Source organism: Tinamus guttatus, unplaced genomic scaffold, assembly GCF_059628265.1.
Source record: "Tinamus guttatus ecotype Peru unplaced genomic scaffold, ASM5962826v1 Tinamus_guttatus_pri_ptg000155l, whole genome shotgun sequence".
Taxonomy (NCBI): Eukaryota; Metazoa; Chordata; class Aves; order Tinamiformes; family Tinamidae; genus Tinamus; species Tinamus guttatus.
In genome coordinates, this window is record NW_028288689.1 from 7405804 (window position 1) to 7424375 (window position 18572).

The following is an 18572-nucleotide window of genomic DNA, read 5'->3' on the forward strand; positions in this document are numbered from 1 at the left end:
GGAGGGGGTCCCTGGGAAGGGGAGACCTGAGATCTGCCCCATGCTGGAGGGAGGGCTGGTGAAGGACAGCCCCATCTGCGCTGTCCGAGGACTGGCAATGGCGTCGCTATGCTGCTCTTCCTACCAGGAATTCTCTCCAACCCCTTTGGAGACAAGAGCCTGAGGACAAGTGGTGTCGCTCCCAACCTGCTGCAGGGAATGGCAGAGCCGCCTATCCAGAAGCAGACGGTCTCAGCGGGGAGCATGGCCACCCGGCTCCACTGCCCTCCCACAGCCCTGATGCCACCAGGACGCCTGCCTGGGAAGCCCTCTCCTTGGCTGCAGGGGTGCCCGCTGCACCCCGGAGCCGGCGGGGAGGCAAGCATCTTCCTTCAGGTGTTTCCTCCAGTGCTGCTGGGGCACTGAAACTCCATCTGCAACTGCGTCCTGATTCCAGCATCGCAGCTGGTGACAGCTAAGCATCTTTTGGCCCTCGCCAGCCGGGATCTGGGTCATGCTAATCAGACACGGGGAGGCAGCGCTCTGCTCCTCCGTGCATTGGCCCCAGAAGACAGGAGTTCTCCGAAAGGAGAAGTCACTGCAGGGGGATGGCTGGGTTGGAGATAGCTGGGCTGGCTGTTCCATGGCATGGGCTCTCTCACTCCATGCCTGCACATGTCCATGTGCATGTACATGCACAGGAGCGTGTTGTGAGCCATGTCCTGGAGGATGCCTTCTCCTGGGAGCGCCAGCCAGGAACTAGAGACGGGAGATGTCACGGGAGAGGCAGCATTGCCAGGCATCTGGCATGGCCTTGTCAGTGCAGGGTTGGCCTGCAGAAGCTTTGCTTCTGGCGCTCCAGGACCCAGGGGCTGTGGCACCTTGCGATGGGGAAGACTGACCTTTCAACAGGCAGCAGGAGCGGCCTCAGGGGCAGGATGGAAAATAAGGCACAAGCGGTCAAAAATAGAAGACTTTATTGAAGTTAAATCCAACAGGGCAGCAGAGCCCGGCCCCACGGCAGGAGCCCAGCCTGCCGCTCGCTGGGTACAGAGTGGAGCAGTGGTCTCCACGGGGCACATGGGGTACAGTGCAATGGGGGAGCAGGTGGTCCTCAGCCCCGGGCCACAGGAGGGAGGCGAAGGCACAGGCGCTCATCCCCCCTCTCCCTCCCCGGCTATAAGGACAGAGCCGACAGGCGCCAAAGCAGAAACGTGATGCAAGCCGAACCGGCCGGACAGCCCAAAGAAAGAGGATCCTGCAAGCTCCAGAGCCCTCCAGTCACTCCACAACCTCCCAAGACAGCTCCAAGCTCCAGTGCCCACCAGCGAGCAGCCCCGTATGCAGCCAAGACCACCTGTTCCCTGCCCCGCACGCAGCAGAAACCCCCGGTTAGACCAAGCGCGGTGACCCGGCCCCAGCACACAGCGGAGAGCCCGATGCCCCGCACCTCGGCCCCACGCTTCCCAGCCCCGCACGCAACGCTGGCCCCGCCACACAGCAGTGCCCCCAGCGCGGACGCCTCAGACCCGCTTGCTCTGCGGGACTGCGGCTCCCACGGAACCCTCCCGGCTCCAGCCCTGATGCTCGCGCGTGGGGACGCCCGGTTTTCACTGCTTCTGCTCTGGCAAAGGGCCCGAGCCTCAGGGAAGCCCCAACCTGAGCCTGGGAAAGAGGAAGAGCTTTGCTCCCCCCACCAGCCCCACCTGCCCGGGCGGCCACAGCGCGTGCAAAATTCCCTTTCGGGCTGCTTTGCACAGGATTTGGAGAAGGATCAGTCCCACCAGGAGAGCCTGGCTGGCAGAGCAATGCTACCGCCTTCCTCTGGGCCCTCCAGCCCTTGGGAGGGCTTGAAATTGGCTGCTCGGAGCTTCTAGCAGGGAGCAGGACCAGTTCTTCCTCCCCAGGAATCAGCCCCGGGCGCTTGCTGAGGGGTGGAGGGGGGTGGGCACCGTGCTTGGCGGTGCTCCCAAAGCTGGTCCCCAAACCGGGAGCCGGAGGGTCTGGTTTCTTCCCTGAGGCTCCGCATGCAGAGGGATGTACATGCAGGGTCCCCCACATCCCTGAGATCCAGAGAGCGCCACCAGGACCCAGCCCCAGGTGCTCCAGCACGAGATCCCGTAGATTTTGTGTCCCCCCCGCCCCGTTCTCCTCCCTGTTCCCGACCGGGCTCCGTGGCTAGACTCCATGGTCGTCCTTCGCCAGCCCCCCAGGCCACACATGCAGAGCTCAGGGCCAGTCCACGCTCACTCCCACACCTCTGTCCAGATGGCTCCCCGGTGCAGAGGGGGAGCCGCTGCCGGCCTCAGGATGAGCTCTCCTACCTGCTTGTTGGTGTATTTCTGGGGATTGGTGCGGTAGCTGTAGTCCGAGTACTGCTCGGAGCCTGTCGAGTTGTTGTCCCCGGTGCCAACAAAGGTGTTGGTGGCCGGCAGGTCCTGCACCACCTGGTGCTTCTTGGAAGCAGAGGGCGACTGAGGCTGCAGCTGGATGGAGGGTAGAGGTGAGTTGGAGCGGTAGTGGCGCCCCAGGTCCGGGCTCCCTGGCGGGTAGTTGAGAGGCAGGTGGATGCGGGGGCTATCGCTGACGGAGTCGTTCATAAGGTTGAACTTGAGCGATTTCTGCAGCCCTGTCTCCTCCTCATCCTCAGTGGGCTTGGGTGGCTTTGGAGACTTGCTCTTCTTCACTTTGTTCTTGCTCTTACCGCTCTTGCTGGCCTGCTTGGGTGCGTATAGGTCCTTGGTCTCCTTCTTGCCTGCCTGGTAGCCACTCTTGGCCTCCCGCTGCCGGCAGTAGCGCACCAAGACAACCAGCACGATGACCAGGGTGACAGCCACGATGCCAGCAATGACTCCAAAGAGGATGTTGCTTCGTTGCTTGCTGCGCTCATATTCAGGGTCACCAGCAATGTCAATGTCAAGAGGGGTGTCCAGGCTGTGTCCCACCAGCGTGTCCAACAGGGTGCGGTTGGCCAGCGTCTCGTTGACATAGAAGTGCACCAGCGCCGTGCCGTGCCGTGAGGGCTTGCCCTTGTCGTTGACGCGCACCACTAAGCGGTGCAGGCCATGGTGCTTGCGCAGGATCTCCTTCTCCAGGGTGATGTCTCCACTGTGCGGGGAGATCTGGAAGAGCTCAAAGGGGTTGCCACCCATGATGCTGTAGGTGAGCTCCGCATTGACACCAGAGTCAATGTCCTCTGCCTTGACCTTGCTCACCTGCTGGCCAGGACTGGTGTGGGGCAGAATGTGTTTGTAGGTGGCGTTGGAAGGCGAAGTGATGAAGGGGGCATTGTCATTCTCGTCCAACACATTGATGGTCACCCCCACATAGGCAGACCGAGGAGGGTCCCCACCATCCACGGCCTTGAGTCGGAATGTGTATGTACTCTGCTGTTCCCGATCAAAGGAGATGCTGGATAGGATGGTGCCGGTGCCATTCTGAATCACAAAATCCCCGTTGTCTTGCTCCACCGACAGCTGGATGCGGGCATTTTCTCCTTTGTCAGCATCGATCACCGTCACCATGCCCACAGGGCTGAGGGGCGGCATGTTCTCCATCACCGAGAAGTTGTAGCCGCTCAGCATGAACTTGGGGTCGTTGTCATTCCTGTCCATGACGTTGATGGCCACAGACGCTGTGCCCTTGAGGCTGGGGCTGCCCTTGTCTGCTGCCACCACCAAGAATTCGTAGCGCTCCCGCTGTTCTCGGTCCAGCATTGCTTTCACTCGGATCTCCCCAGAGTCGGGGTCAATGGTGAAAGAGCCCTTGGAGGAGGGGTCCATCACCAGGGAGTAAACCAGCTCGGCGTTGGAGCCGCTGTCGGCATCACTGGCGCTCACCTCCATCACCAGGTCGTCGGGCTCGTTGTTCTCAGGGAAGGCCACCTCAGTGAAGCTCTGGCTGAAGACGGGTGCATTGTCATTCACATCCACCACCTGCACCTTGAGGGAGTTGGTGCTGGATAGGGGTGGGTTCCCCGAGTCCACTGCGACAATCTCAATGGTGTAGTCCTTCACTGACTCATAGTCCAGTGGTGTGGTGGTCTGCAGGAAATACTTCTTCTTGCTGTCGCTTCCCGTTTCACTGGCCTGCCGCAGCTGGAATGGGACATCACCAGCCACCACACAAGTAACAACGGCATTTTCACCTTCATCTCGGTCAGATACTTGCACCAGAGCTACAGCTGTCTCTACTGGTACATCCTCCGAGATGTTCGCCATACCATCCTGGTGGGTGACGAGCCCTATGCCCCGTATCTCTATGGAGGGAGCGTTGTCATTCATGTCCTTGATGGTCACCACCACCTGAGTGCGGGCGCTCTTGGGGTTGGCACCCTTATCCTTGGCCAGCACGGAGAACTTAAGGATGCTGACGTCCTCCCGGTCGATGGGCCCCTGCACCGTGATGAGCCCCGTGTTGCGGTCCAGGCGCAGCAGACGGCGCACCATGTCTGAGGCCTGGTGGAAGGAGTAATCGATCTCGGCGTTGGCGCCCTGGTCCGAGTCATTGGCTTTCACCTGAGAGACGGAGGGAGAAACTGTGAGAGGGGAACACTGCCTAAGCCCGTCTGCACGAGCCACTACGCTGCCCTCCAAGGCCTCCGTTTGGGCAGGATGGAGGGGAAAAAAACGGAATTTGCTCTTGTGGGACCAAGGCCTGTGGGGTGAAGAGCCTGGGATTGGGAAGGTGGCTGGGAGCAGCCCTCTGGCAGAGAGGCCTCTCCTCGCTCTTCCAGAGGAACCGGCTGGGCGGGTGAGGCGGTGCTCTGGAGGCTCCAGAGGCTCCGGCACGCAGGGAATCCTCCGGAGCAGCAGGGAAGGAGGGCAGGGCTGCCAGCCCCCTCCTCCCGACACCGCGCAGGCCTCTCCGCGCGGGGCTTGCGCGGCCGGATGGTCCCGCCGGAGCCGGTTGTGCCCTTGCTCCACAGCTGCCTCGCACGGCCCCGGCCTCCGTCCTGCAGGGCCCTGGCCGCCCCTGCCCTCCTCTCAGGAGCATCCTGCTCACGTAAACCCGCCGCTTTCGCCTCTTATTTGCTCTCCAAAGAAGATGAGCTTTGTCTAACTTTCGCCTCCCTAATCGCCTCTCCACGCAGCCTCTTCTCTGCACCATTTGCTGCTCTGCCGTTATCTTGCTCAGCAGATTTGGACGGAGAACGAAAGTTGTTAAATGTAAATTCCACCTTTTACCTCCGCTCACAAAAAAATAAAAAAAAAAGAAGGCGGAAGTCATTTTCCCCCTGGAAGATAAAAGCTGCGCCGCGGCGGCAGCGGCTCAGCCCATTCTGCTCCTGGCCGTGCGGCTCCCTTATCTGCTTCCAGCTCCCATTCTCTTAGCGGTGAAAAATGAATTCTTAAAACTCACATCAGAATTAGCAGGCGGATGAGAGCTGGCCGCGCGCCGCTTATTAAGATGGCAGCTGCAGATAAACAGATGTCTGCTACTATCATCTCAATGCCCCCTCCAAGCCGAATCCACAGAGATCCGGCCCCCTCCGGAGCTCCCTCGGCTGCCGCCCGCATCAGGGCAGAGCCGTAGCCAGGGCAAAGCCATGGGCAGCGCCCTGGGCAGACATGGGCCAAGGCGCCTCTTCCCTGTGTCCTGAGCAAGGCCACAGGAATGTCATGTATGAAAAGGTCTGTGTCTTGCCCGCAGGCAGCATTTAAAGTTCCCAGTGGCCCTGGGGTCCCACCCTTCTCCTGAGACCTGAAATCTTGTTCCTAAATGTCCACAGGCCTCTGCTTCTGCCCCTCTGACATGGTCTGCGCTCCCCTTCCTGGCTACATCTTCCCTCCCATTGTCAACATAGGAGATGTGACATCCCTGTGATGCCACCACTACTGAGCCTAGGATAAGATGACAACTTCCTGCAGCTGGCAGCCCCTCCAGGCACTGGGGCAGATAGCAGCTCTTAAATACTGCCTGGGTTGTCCCTGCCACAGCCAGGCCAGCACAGAGGAGAAGAAAGTCCCCAGTGCTGTGGGTACTCACCTGGAGGACGGAGTGCCCTATGGGGCTGTTCTCAGAGAGCTCTGCCTCGTACAGGGCCTTCTCAAACTTGGGTGCGTTGTCATTCATGTCCAGGATGGTGATGCGCAGCAGGGCGCTGCTTGCCCGTGGCGGATTGCCTCCATCCTGCACTTTGATGGTCAGGTCGTAGGAGTCCCACTGCTCCCGGTCCAGGTTCCCCATGACGATCAGCTGTGGCTGCTTCTCATCCTGATCCTCGGCCACCTGCAGCCCAAAGAGCTCCTGCGCCTCAGGGCCAGCCATCAGCTCATAGGAGGCAACGCCGTTGGGGCCCGAGTCACGGTCCATGGCCATGGGGATGGGGAAGAGTGTCCCGATGTTGGTGTTCTCGTGGATGGACAGAGGGATAACAGGAGAGGCAAAGTTGGGGGTGTTGTCATTGATATCGAGCACCTCTATCTGCCCCTCGAGAAGGCGAGGGCTGCTGTTCATTATCAGGTCGGTAATGGACACTTCAAACTCCAGGTAGCAGGGTTCTCCGGGCAGGAGGTGCTGGCACTCACGCAAGCTCTCGCGGTCGATGGAGGTCTCTGTGGTGTAGATGTCCCCAGTCTTGCCATCCACACGTAGGTAGGGGGCCCCCACTTCCAGCTTGTAGAGGTGCCCCATGTCTGGGAAGCCGTAGTCAGAGGCCAGGCTTCCTATGAGCGTGTTGGGTGGCTGTTCCTCCTGCACCTTGTAGACCACGCGCGTCCCGGAGACCAGGGCAGGGAGCTGGCAGAGGAGCCACAGGCCCAGGCAGGATGCCAGTGGCTTCATCCTGTGCCGCAGGGGAGCTGGAGGGAGACACAGACACCAGAGGTTAGGGAGCGCGAGCCTCGGGGCTGCAGCCTTCAGCCCTGTGCCCAGCAGGGTGGCACCTGGCCCCAAAGCAGCTTCCCCGAGGGCAGGGGCTGGCAGATCTGGCCCTAGCCCTTGTCTCCGGGCGGTCTCCAGCAAGAAAACGCTTGGGAGGACTGGTCCTCGCTTGCAAAGTCCCTGCAATATCCTGCTCAAGTGCCAACCCAGTCATTGAAACTCCAGCCCTGGCTTCCCGTCGCCTGCAGGAAGCCACTCCTGCCCCTGCCCGCCCTCCTCACCACCACACGAGCTGCAGTTAGACCCAGCGAGGCACGCAGACGGGGTGGACGGTGCGCAGCCTCCTGCCCGCAGCCCGCTGCAAGCCAGCCCGCCTTGGGGACGGCTTCCTACTGCACCGACACGGGCGCGCTGCGTGCCGAGCGCTGCGGGGACGCGCGGGCACTGCGCTCGCGGGGAGAGGGGCACCGCAGGGGTGCGGGGATGCACGGCCACCCGGCACTGCAGGGACACGGGGCACTGCGGGGATGCGGGTGTCACCCATCCGCAGTGCTGGGACATAGGGCACTGCCACAGCAAGCAGTGCTGCGGGCTGCAGGGAGGAGGGATGCAGGGCACCACGGCCCATGCAGCAGCACTGCCATCCATCTCGACGCCGCACTGGAGGAGGGGGACGCAGCGTCCCTGCCCGTGCTACCACCACGGGCCCTGTGGACATGCGTGCTGCAAAGCAGCGGCACTGCATGGCCCCCGTGCACTGCAGCGATGGGTACAGCAACATCTGCCCCCCACCAAGCACTCACTAAGCAACCCCACACATGGCACCAGCAGGCACCTTTAGCTCGCTGCAGATCCCCTGCTCCTTCGCACCCCTTCCCGCCCCACGCTGGGACGCTGCCCGCCCAGTGGGCGCGGAGACAGCCCTGTGCTGCGGGCCGGGTGCGGGTGCCCACCCCACGGAGAGCACGGCAGGAGCAGTGCCGCCCTGCATTGCAGAGACACTGCACGCGCTGCACTGCAGGCACGCGGCACTGCATCCGCCCGGCAGCCCGCGCGCACTGCGGAGCCAGTGCCAGGCACCCCAGCAGCCCCGCAGAGACGCCCCGTCCTGTGCCAAGGCGCTTGCCCGGTCACCAGCACAGCGCTGCGGTGCCCAGGCACCAGTTTTCCTCTGCTCCCCGCTCTGGGAAGGCGCCTTCCTTCCTCCAGGCACAGCCACACGGCTTCAGCTGAGCCATGGGCACCGCTGCGGGCCAAGGAGGGACTCAGCCCTGCTCAGCATCTCCCAGAGAGCCGGTGGCTTCAGCATTCACCCTAAAAAAATCAATAATCACCAGCAGAGCCTCCAGCGCCCATCGTGGCCCCACAGCAACCCGCTCTGGCTATGCCCTTCTCTTCACCCGCCGCGGAGCCTGCATAGGACAGGCAAGCTGTCCTCTCCCACCCTGCTCCGCAGTGCCACATAGCAAGCCCCAAACTCCCGGTCACTTTGGCATCATTGCCCTGCACTGATGGCACTGCCATCAAGTCAGCAGCTCCATGTGCTGTCCCATGGATGAGTGCCACCCAGCTCTCCTCGGTGGCATGGAAAGGCAAAGCCACAGCTCAGCTCTGCCCTGTGCCTCTGGAGCTGGTCCTTGCTCTGCAGCCTTCACGCACGGGGAAGACATTCCCAGCCTTACATAGGCGGCAAAAAGTGAGCAGTGTCACCGTCACTGCCCGGCCAGATGTGCACAGAGCAGGGATATGGCAAGCATGCCATGCACGGACACCTCTGAGACTTCCCTTTCGTCAGATGGAAAATGAGAGAAAAACAAAGTCTTCCTCCACCGCTCCACAGGGCCAGGCACGGAGGCAGGAGGAAGTGGAGCACAAACAGACCGTGTCTCTGCAACAACGCAGGCAAATCCAACGATGGACATGAGTGCACACGTGTGTGCCTGCACCAAGGGAGCGCATGCATGTGTCCGGGTGTGCACTACGTGCACCCGCACCAAGCAGCTCAGTGTGTCTCTGCAGGGAGATGGGGCATGTGTGCAAGTGTGTGGACTAGCAGCGTGCATGTGTGCCACATGTACGTGCACCTGGGTACGGAGCACACATCCATGCACACGGAGCACTGGGGGACCATGTGCATGACGCTGCATGCGATGCCAGCACGTGAGGGCATTGGCACGCACACGCTGCAGGTATGAAGAGCATGAAGATACACACCATGTACACGTCCACCCTCAGCACACGTGTGCATCCCATCGCCTGCCCTGTCCAACACAGCAAGGCCTTCAAAACCTAACCCGGGTTTATAACCCCACTGTGCTGTGCTCCAACGGGAACGGTAGCGCGCCAGGGCCAGGCTCACAGGGAGCTCGCAGGTAGCCCTGTCCCCTGCAAGAGGACTCTGGGAGATGCCATTCCCGCAGCCCAGGCTGGAAGAGGCGCCTCCGCGGCAGGACTGTTTGCCCAAGCCTGTTTGCAGTAGGCTGGGCCCCGGCGGCCGCTGACGTAGCGTCGTTCTGACTAAGCCCGAGCACGGGGTAGAGGCTCTCAGGTATAGGTGAAAGTCCCAGAGCGGAGCAAGGCTTCTGCCCGTGGCGCAGCCCCGGGCCAGCTGTGTCACCAAAGCAGGAGCGAGGCCTGCGTCACGGCGGAAGGGAGTTGCCGAAAGGAGACCAGCACCCATGTTTTCCGCTTTGCGAAAGGGGCTGGCACGCGAAGCCCCGCAGAAACCTGGCTCATCCCTGCCTTGCCTCTGCTGGAGGAAAGCTCCAAAGCCAAAAGACTACAGGGAGGAAAAAGCAATTAAATAAATAAAGGAAAGGGTTGGAAGCGTGGGTGGGATCATCGCCCCACAAGGGGCTGCCTGAAGGGGGGTGTAAAGCAGGTGCAAAAAGCTCCAGGGTCACAAGGGTACCGAATCCCGCCTGGCACTTGGGGATGCAAATGACACAGCAGGGATGCGGAGCCCAGAGCGAGGTGCAAGGCGGAGATGAAAGTCTCTCCGGCAGGGAAAAGCAGGTCTGCGGGGAGACAGGCTTCCCATGGGCCTGTCCGAGGTATCGGACTATTTTCCCATGGGATTTAAGGGCCATCCCACACTTTCTTTTCTGGTGCCAGGCACCTTTTTTTTGTTTTCTTTTTGCTTGTTTTGGTTTTTGGTTTTTTGGTTTTTTGTTTTGTTTTGTTTTCCCAACCTGCTGGCAGTGCACAGAGTACTTAAAAATAAAAACCCCTCCCAAAACAAGTCTTCCTCTGCACACACCATTCTCCCTATGGGGAGAGCGCAAGCGAGTCTGAACCACATGAGAGAGGCGTTAGTCACGCTGCTTAATGCATGACTGAGAAGCTCTTCAGAGGACAGCGGCATGCAAAATCCGGCCGAATTCAGTCATTCCCCCCAAAACAAGCCCTAATAAAGGAGAGGTTACAAGGCGGTGGGAATTTAAGTACGGGCTTGAACAACCCGTTTGCCCCACAGCCCCGTTTCACAAAGAGCCGGCACTACTCCCCAAGCAGGCAAAGTCCACCCTCTCTTTTCCCTCCCAGTGGCTGATGGCGTGGCTGGAAGCTGTGCTTGCAAGTCTATCCAAACCCCTGCACTGAGCACACAAGTACTAATCCTTCCCCCTCACACCCCCAAGCTCTGCTGCGACGCTCGGAGCTAAAGCAACATTGGAGGAAGCAATAAATGCTAATCACGACCCCACTAGCTCCACTCCACGCAAAGGGCCGCGATTGAGGGCGATACTGCCCCCAAACCACCCACTAGTGTCCAGTCTCACACCGAAGACACGGCTGGGCTGAATCCTTGGCGTTATGTAGCACATCCCATCCTTAACATATGGTTTCCTTAGGCTCCGGCCGCCACTGCGGCTGCTCAGCATTTATGCAGGCTGGGCCCAAGCACCCTAAGCGGGAGCATCCTGCGATGAGCAACACGACTCAGTTGGACACAGTGTTACCCCCAGACCACCTATCTGAAGGCCCACAGTGGAGAAAAAAAAAAAAAGAATCCAGAAACCCTCTTCCCCCTCTTCCTTCCTTCACCCGCATCCCCTCCAACTCCTGCAGCCAGCGAGGCAGAGACCTGTCAGAGCCTCCCCCATCCTCCCAGCCCTGCCAGGGCCCCTCCTCGGTGCTGTGGGGCTCCCTGGCATCAACCCCACTCCACTTCCCGACGGCAACAATGTCACGGGCCCCGAGCCCCCCCGGCAGGGCCGCAGGAAGCTGGCGGCAGCGGAAGCGCCTTCGCTTCCACGGCCGGAGCCGGGAGAGACGGGTGAGCCCGGGGGAGGCTGGACCGGACCCTCCCGGGGCGCCGGCGGCATCTGCGCTCCCGCAGCTCCCACCCAGCACCAGCACCCGGAGCAGCGCGGCGGCCGCCGGGCTCCTTCCCGGGGACCCCGCGGAGGCTCCGGGCAGCTCAGACCCCCCCAGCCCCACACCAAAAGCGGCGCCCGGCCCCAAAAGCGGCGCCGAGCTGGTCGCCGAGATGCGCCCCGTCCTCCCCGCCGCGACGCGGGCTGGCAGCAGCGCCGAGCCCGCAGAGGAGCCGCTCTGCCGCCCCGGCACCGCGCTCGGCTTCGCGCACACGCCGCGAGGAAACGCGCCGCTTTTCCACGCACACACCGCCCGCTCCTGCAACACGCACGGAGCCCGCTCCTCCAAGCCGCACGGCGCTCCCAAACACGCTCTCGCAGCGCTGCTCCGGCACACACCCCGGTGACACACGCGGGCAGCGCGCCCCGCCACCCCCGCTCCTGCCCGGTGGCCCCGGGCGAGCACCCCGAGCCCCGTTGCCGCTCGCAGCGCTCGCCTCGCCCGCGCGGCTCCGCCGAGCCCCCGGCGCCGCCGCTCGCCCCCCGCAGAAGCCCCCAACTTCTCCCGCTGCCCGAGCAGCGCTCGCGCACCCGGCTTCGCACAGCGCGGACGGAGCGGGGGAGACACGCACAGAAACACGCTCCCACGCACCCCCCTCCCCGCGACGGGGACACGCACACGCGCACCCAGAGCCTTGCAGAGGAGCCCGCGCAGGGAGATGGCACACACGCCACGGGGACACGCGCAGCGCCGCGCGGCCGGCCCCGCTCCCCGGCGCACAACAAGTGGCAGCGCCGGGCGCGGCGCTTCCCCCCGGCCGGGTCCGCGGCGAGCAGCGCCCGAGCGGGCGACTCGCCAGCGCCGCTCCGCCTGCAGCCCGGCCCCGCATTCCCGCCTGGCCCCGCATTCCCGCACGGCGCTCGCTGCCGCCCGGAGCAGCCCGCGCCGCTCCCGGCTCTGCCGCAGCTCTTACTTGGATGCGGACGGCGCTGCGCTCCGTGCCGGCCCCTTGCGCGCTGCTCCACGGGCGTCTGCATCGCCTGCTGCCCGCCGGGACCGGGAGCTGCCCCCACCCCCCGCCCCGGCTCCTCTCGATCGTTATCCACCGATACAATCAAATTGAAAATAATATATTATAAAAAAGAAAAAAGAGGGAGGGGGGTTAAAAAATAATAATTCCCGTCGGGAACCGCCCCCCTCCCCCGGGCCGGGGCTGCGGCTCCTCGGCGGAGCGGCGGCGCGCAGGGCTGGCGGCAGCCCCGGTGGGCAGCTCCGTCCGTGGCCGCCTCCGTCCCTCGCTGTGTGTGAGGATGTGCAAGGGAAGCGCAGCGCAGGCACGGCCCCTTCCACCCCCCCGCGCTGCCTCCGCCTCTCGCCGCCGCCACGGGGAGGTGGAGCTCCGGCTCCTTATCAGATCCCGAGCCGAGCCCCAGCGAGCGGCACCGGGAGCCGGGCCGAGCCCGTGGCGCCGCAGCCCGGCCCGCTCCGCCCGGCTCCGGGGGCTCCGCGGGGGTCCCGGCACTCCCGGGATGGAGGGGGCGGTGTGAGAACCGTCTCCTCGCCCCGGGGCCCCCGCGCTCCTCGCCCACACGCTCGCAGGATCGGTCTCCCCTTCCAGTAGCCTCCGTTTCAGTGCTCCGGGGGTTTTTCCACCCTAAGCTTCACACCCTCAACCCCACCATGGATCTTCTGCTGTGCCAAGGGCAGGGCTCACCCGTGGGAGCGCATCCTGTGGGGGCTGCATCCGCTTTTCCCGGTCTCGGAGCCCCCTGGACAGAGAGCCCCCCGGCATGGGCGGCACGGGCTCCCGCAGCCCTCCCCTGGGTGAGGTGGTGGGTCTGAGGAGGGGAGCCGTGTCCTCCCCTTGCACCTCAGTGAGTTGCGCTTTGATTGCACCATGTCAGGGCTCCCCTAGCACAGAGCACCTGCGAGCTCCCCACAGCACCTGCGGGCTCCTGGCTCCTTGCGATACCTTTGCAAGCTGGACGCAGCCTGGGCTACCCGAGCCAGGGCCTCGCTCACCTGCTGGCCCCTGGGAGACCTTGCATGGGCAAGCTGGAGCCTGGGAACAGCATAGTTTCATGGGGCCCTCAGAGCCCTGAGCTGCTCCAGCCACCCCGTTCCAGCAAAGATCTGCATCCTGGCCATGTTTCCCTACCGAAGGCATCAGCGCTCTCAGCATGCAGCCAGCAGCGGCTCTCCCGCGCGGCCAGGCAGGTTTCCCACTTGCACCCTAGCAGGTCCAGACACCGTGCACGGCTGCAATGCCAGGGGGAAGCAGCCTGTTTGGGCTCCAAGAGCCGATGGCACCGCAGGTTTAGAGCCAGCGTGCTGCAAAGTCCTTTTCGCTTCCTCCGCAGCGCGATGGAGAGCAGCACGGCGACGGGAGCAGCGCTTCCCGCTGCGCTACGCCAACCTGTTGCGCAGCTCCCTTCCCCGCACACATGCTCAGCGCGGCTGCGATGACCCACTGCACCATCTAGAGGCTGTGCCAGCCCGCTCCGAGGCTCAGCCCGCTGCATCCCGCGTTTCCCCTGCAAGAAGGGGGATTCGGCCCCTGGCAGCGCTTCTTCCTGCTGGACAGGAAAAACGGGCTGGGGAGCTAGCAGGGAATGATCCCCTCGGGGCGTAACGCTGCTCTGAGCCTCCCTATACTTAGCAGGGCCCCCTCTGATCCTGCTCCACAGCACAGGGCTGCTCTGGAGCTGGATTTTGTTTTATTTTTAGTGTTTTTTTTTTTTTCTGAGTGTCAGTTCTCACGAAGCCAATTTAGCATGAGATACAAAGTGGGAACCCAGGGGATGATCAAAGTCCACCTGGGGAGTTGCAGGGAAAGGAGATACTGGTTTGCTTACCCCACTGCTACAGCATGAACTGGGGAGCAGAACAGAGAGGGAGGATGAAACCGTCTGGAGGCAACGTGAAGTTTCGTTTGTCAGTCACCGGTGTTGTCACTTGCCCTTGGAGGGAGGAAGTAAAGGAGGGAACTGCCCAAGTGATCCCTATGAAAAAAAAAAAAAAAAAAAGTGTTTGGGGGAGGGAGAGACACCTGGGATGGGATCCCAGGAGTGTTGTGTCTGCGTCTACCACCGTCTGGCCTTTGAAATCGTTCCGGCTCCTCCCAAAGTGCCCCTTGTCCTCTGACAGCAAGGAGAGCACAGCCTGTTGCTGACATTGTTGTACCCTACCCTTTTGCTGAGGTTTTAACGTGAGTCACTGGCCCGTGTTCTCCTAGGAAAGCAGAGCCAGCCTGACCCATGGGGAACCATCAGATCACAGCTCCCTGGCCAGGAGAACATCACGAGATCAACTAGGTCCTTCCCACCTGCCTTCTTATGGGGCTGCTGCTGCCATTGGCCTCGGGACGCTCTCCTTGCCCTGCACAGCAGATACCCCAGGCTGGGTGGGCATCACCCAGTGCTTCTTGCACCAGGCAGACGCTTCTTGGTACCAGCTGGGCCTTGTGAGAAGAACAAAGCCTGCAAGGGAAAAGCATCCAGCTAAATCTCCGGGAAAACAAGAAGAAAGGGAGACAGGGCGAGCAAATGAACCTTACAAGAGAATAAATACCCCCTTCCCAACACACACGAGCAGCAACCTGGCTGCCGTCTGCTGCAAGGAGTTCAAAGGCTCTTCTCTTCTCTCTCATCAGCTCCAGGCTCCACAGCAGCCCGGCTTGGGCAGCAAATGCTTAAAAAACACAGATGTTCTGACAATTTGCTCGTTGCTACAATTAAAAACAAAAGAGCCTCAAAACCCAAATGCGAGGAAACAAGCACATGAAAGTCCTTCTCTGCCGCGTGCCTACCTGTGCAATGATGGGGTACTGGAGGGGATGCTGCTTGCCCAGGATCCAAGGCGGGATGCTGCGGGAAAGGCGCAGCCGGGTGCATCACCCCGCACTTGGATCCATAGAGGGGCTTGCCCGTGCCGTGCCTGCTGCAGAATTATTGAGAGATTGTTTCTATTACTGTTTTAACTCTTTTTTTAACCTTGTTTTTCTCTCGGCTGCACTTTCACTCACTCATTAATTTTGGTATTTTTCTCACGGTATATAACCCCTGTCACGGCTGCCATGGCAACGGGAGGCAATGTGCTCAGCGCTAAAATATCCTCTCAAAAATAACAAAAAATAAGACAACAGAGGCAGCTCCGGAGGCCGCTGCGAACATGGAGCTGGCCTAGCTTTGCGGTGACGGAGGACAAAACATCCCACATGCCAGGGAAGCCCCTGACCTCCCCTCTTCCCCCATGCCCAGTCCACCTCTCATCTCAGATCTGCTCATTTTCCTGCATGCTTGCACCAAAAAGATGCCCTGGGACCAAGCCTGGCCTTGAGCACCACAGAGGCCTTTGGTCCAGAAAGCTCCTTCCCTTCCTTGAGGATCACCTTCCCCCACATATAAATTACAAGTCAGGAGGACACGTGGGCTTGAGCCAGAAGAAAAGAGACAAGGGCTGCCAAGGTTTCTCTCTTTATGTTTTTCCTGGGCTCCAATGGGTTCTAGCTCTTCACTTGGATTCCTGGGTCCAAGAGCAAGCAGGGATTTGAGGTCCCCAAACTCCGGAGTTAGGGAAGGAGCAGCAGCCAGCACGGTGACACGGACAGCGGGGCTTGTCACACCAACCTGTTGTCTTTTTCTGACAGGATTATAGGTCTGGTGGAGAACGGCAATTGTGTTGATATAGTACACTTGGATTTCTCCAAGGCATTTGACTTACTTCCACCTGACATTTTGATTAAAACTTGCATTATAAGGAATTAACAGGGCACATATTAGATGGATTAAAACTGCTTCACTGGCAGATCTCAGAGGTAGTTGCTAATGGGTAGATAGCAGTAAGTCGTGTTATTTCTACCTACCTTCCCCCCAGGGATCGGTTCTTCGTCCACTGCTATTAAATATTTTTATCAATGATGTAGATGAAGATACAAAATCTTTGCTGGTAAAGCTTGAAAATGACATGAAGAGTGATGAGATAGAGAGCAATGGGGACGGCTCCCTGCTGAATCACCTGGTTAAATGGTCAGGGTGTCATTTTAATACCGATAAACACAGGGATTTATCTGGAAACGGAGCTTGCCTGCTAAGCCTGCAGGCTAGATCTTGGGAAGTGGTGGCTGTAGGCATGTCTGTGCAGGGTGGAGGTAGGAACAGCAGCTTTGAACTAGAAACCAAGCCGCTCATTTGAAACCCTCACAGGTGCATCTGCTTCATCCGGCAATGCAGATTTGCCCATGGAAGAGGAAATGGGGATGAGTGCGGATAGTTACCCCAGGATGAACTCAGTACACTCTGCTGCGGTTGCTGGGTGTCCAGACAGAGTCATTCTTGCTGCATCCGGCACCTACACTGGGAGGAAGGTAAGGAAATACCAGAGGAGCTTGGAGGGACACCACAGATGGGACCACAGACCGGAAAACCAGGCTTCATGATGTGATGCTCATTAAAAAAATGTGGTCTCGGGTGCTTGATTGACCCAGGCTATGTCCTCCCACATGGAAAATGGAGTGGAGGACTGTTAAATCCCACAGCAAGGTGTAACAAGAGCTAAAGAGAGGCTGATTCAGCCTTGAACTGAAAGCCAATTTCCTAGCGGTGAAAACATTTGAATATTGGAGGAGCTTTTTCTCAGAAAGATGATGGGCTCACCACATTGCTCAAGCCTTTGTGAAAAGATTAGATCTCCTTTTTAAAAAGAAACCATTTAATCCAGCTTTGGAGAGCTATCTAAGGCTGACGTGTGAATAGGCCAGGGTGAGTGACCTCCTCTGGCCTCACAGGTGGTGAATCGTCCACCTCATCCCTTCCCTTCACAGGCTGTTGGGAACAGTTTGTCTGAAATGCCCTGCAATTATTCAGACAATGATTTATCAATCTCTTGCTTCACGCTTAGGCAGACTTCAGCAGAGAACAGGAAGGTTTCTCCAGTCTCCACCCATCCTCTGCATCACCAGAGATTTCTTCAAGTAGAAATAGCAGAGCACCAAAAATCTTCATTTTGAAACTCTGGCTGTCAGATCATGTTTGGAGGCTCAAAGGCAGAAATGATCTTGGGGTTTGGACTTGAGAGGGTCTTTCTAGGATCAGACCTGAAGAGATGATCAGCTTCCCCTACAACCTGGGAGCCATTTCCACAGGACAGAGCTTGCTCTTCCCAATATCATGCCTATGCCAGGACCTTGGGCTGTGGTGGCATCCCCCTTGTCCCCTTCATTTGGCACTCTCTGTAGTCCTCTGCAGCCTCAGTTCTTCATCTGGATGCCGAGCTTTGCAAGAACCTCAATCTGTCAAGTCTCTGCCACTTGCAAAACTGGCCTAGCTTCCTCCATGGGATCACACCCAGATATTCACACCTCCTTCACAGGGAGAATTACACCCATTTCCAGCTTTTCTTAGCTCCAACGGTCCCCTGTGGGTCTGCAGAGCCCTTGCAAGCCCCTCTGCTGCCAGCCTGTCCTGCAACGGTGGCTGGTGACTGTCCTGCCCTGGACATGGTCTGTATAAGCAGACACTGGTGGAGGGAGGTTTCTCTGTCCTCTTAGCAGTGGCTGCCAGGGCAGCAGTGGCTGCTCCCCACAAAATCCTGAGGGATACTTTTCTTTATTATTATTGTTTTTTTCTCCTAAAGCCTAGGGGAAGCAGGAGGAAGCTCAGGTAGGGGAGACCAGATCAGACCTGCTCCTCCCAGCATGACTTACCCAGGAGATGGGAGACAGCCGAGAACTCGGCTCGTGCTCCGACTTGCCCACGGAGCCTGGGCAGGGCGGAAGAGGAGCTGCTCTGCGTAGGGAGGCAGGGAGAGGCTCCTGGCAGGGCGGGCACATCCCGAGAGCCTCGGCTGCTCCCTGCACTAGCAGGATGCTCTCTGGGGTCCTGGGCAGGGAAATCTGCTCAGCAGACATCATGGTGCCTTGGCAAGGACATGGGAGCACATTGCTCCCCTTCTCACCTCTGCATTTTTATTTTATTTTATTTTAGTTTAGTTTAGTTTAGTTTAGTTTAGTTTTGTTTTGTTTTACTTTATTTTACTTTATTTTACTTTATTTTACTTTAATTTATTTTACTTTATTTTACTTTTTTATTTGTCATGGCCACAGAAGACACATAGCAGAGCAGGCAGGACACCACATAGAGACAGCAGGGCAGGGGGAGAAGTGGAGGCAGATGCACTGTGTGCAAGGACACCAGGAGACAGATAGTCCAGGGATTGTCCATTGACTGGGACAGCCTTGAGTCTAGGGACAGACTGAGGAATGGGGAGGCTCACTGGATATCAAGGTTAAGGAGTCTAAGTTTAGAGGATAGAAAGATCAGAGGAGAAGCGGGAGGCTGAAGAGAGGGACCCCAGGATGCCATGAGCATCAGCAAGGCAGAGATGAGATCTTTGTGGGCATGGGAGCCCTGGTGCTGGGAGCAAGGGATGTCTGAGCTTGGTGGGCAGGGGGG

General features: G+C 59.6%; 1 protein-coding gene across 3 annotated transcripts in view; it reads right to left on the reverse strand.

The window, feature by feature from the left end:
- PCDH1 (protocadherin 1) overlaps positions 1 to 12176 on the reverse strand; it is a 52780-nt gene extending 40604 nt beyond the window's left edge. For 2 of the 3 annotated variants that reach the window (XM_088522669.1, XM_088522670.1), the window contains exons 1-3: positions 12095 to 12176; positions 5968 to 6782; positions 2304 to 4496 (exon numbers count right to left, since the gene is read on the reverse strand). In XM_088522669.1, coding sequence (XP_088378795.1) covers positions 2304 to 4496; positions 5968 to 6782; positions 12095 to 12158 — 3072 coding nt within the window. In that variant the 5' untranslated portion in view covers positions 12159 to 12176. Of the gene's footprint in view, positions 1 to 2185; positions 4497 to 5967; positions 6783 to 12094 lie in introns of those variants that run through there. The other variant, XM_088522671.1, reaches the window with a different exon arrangement.
- Positions 12177 to 18572: the final 6396 nt, after the last annotated feature.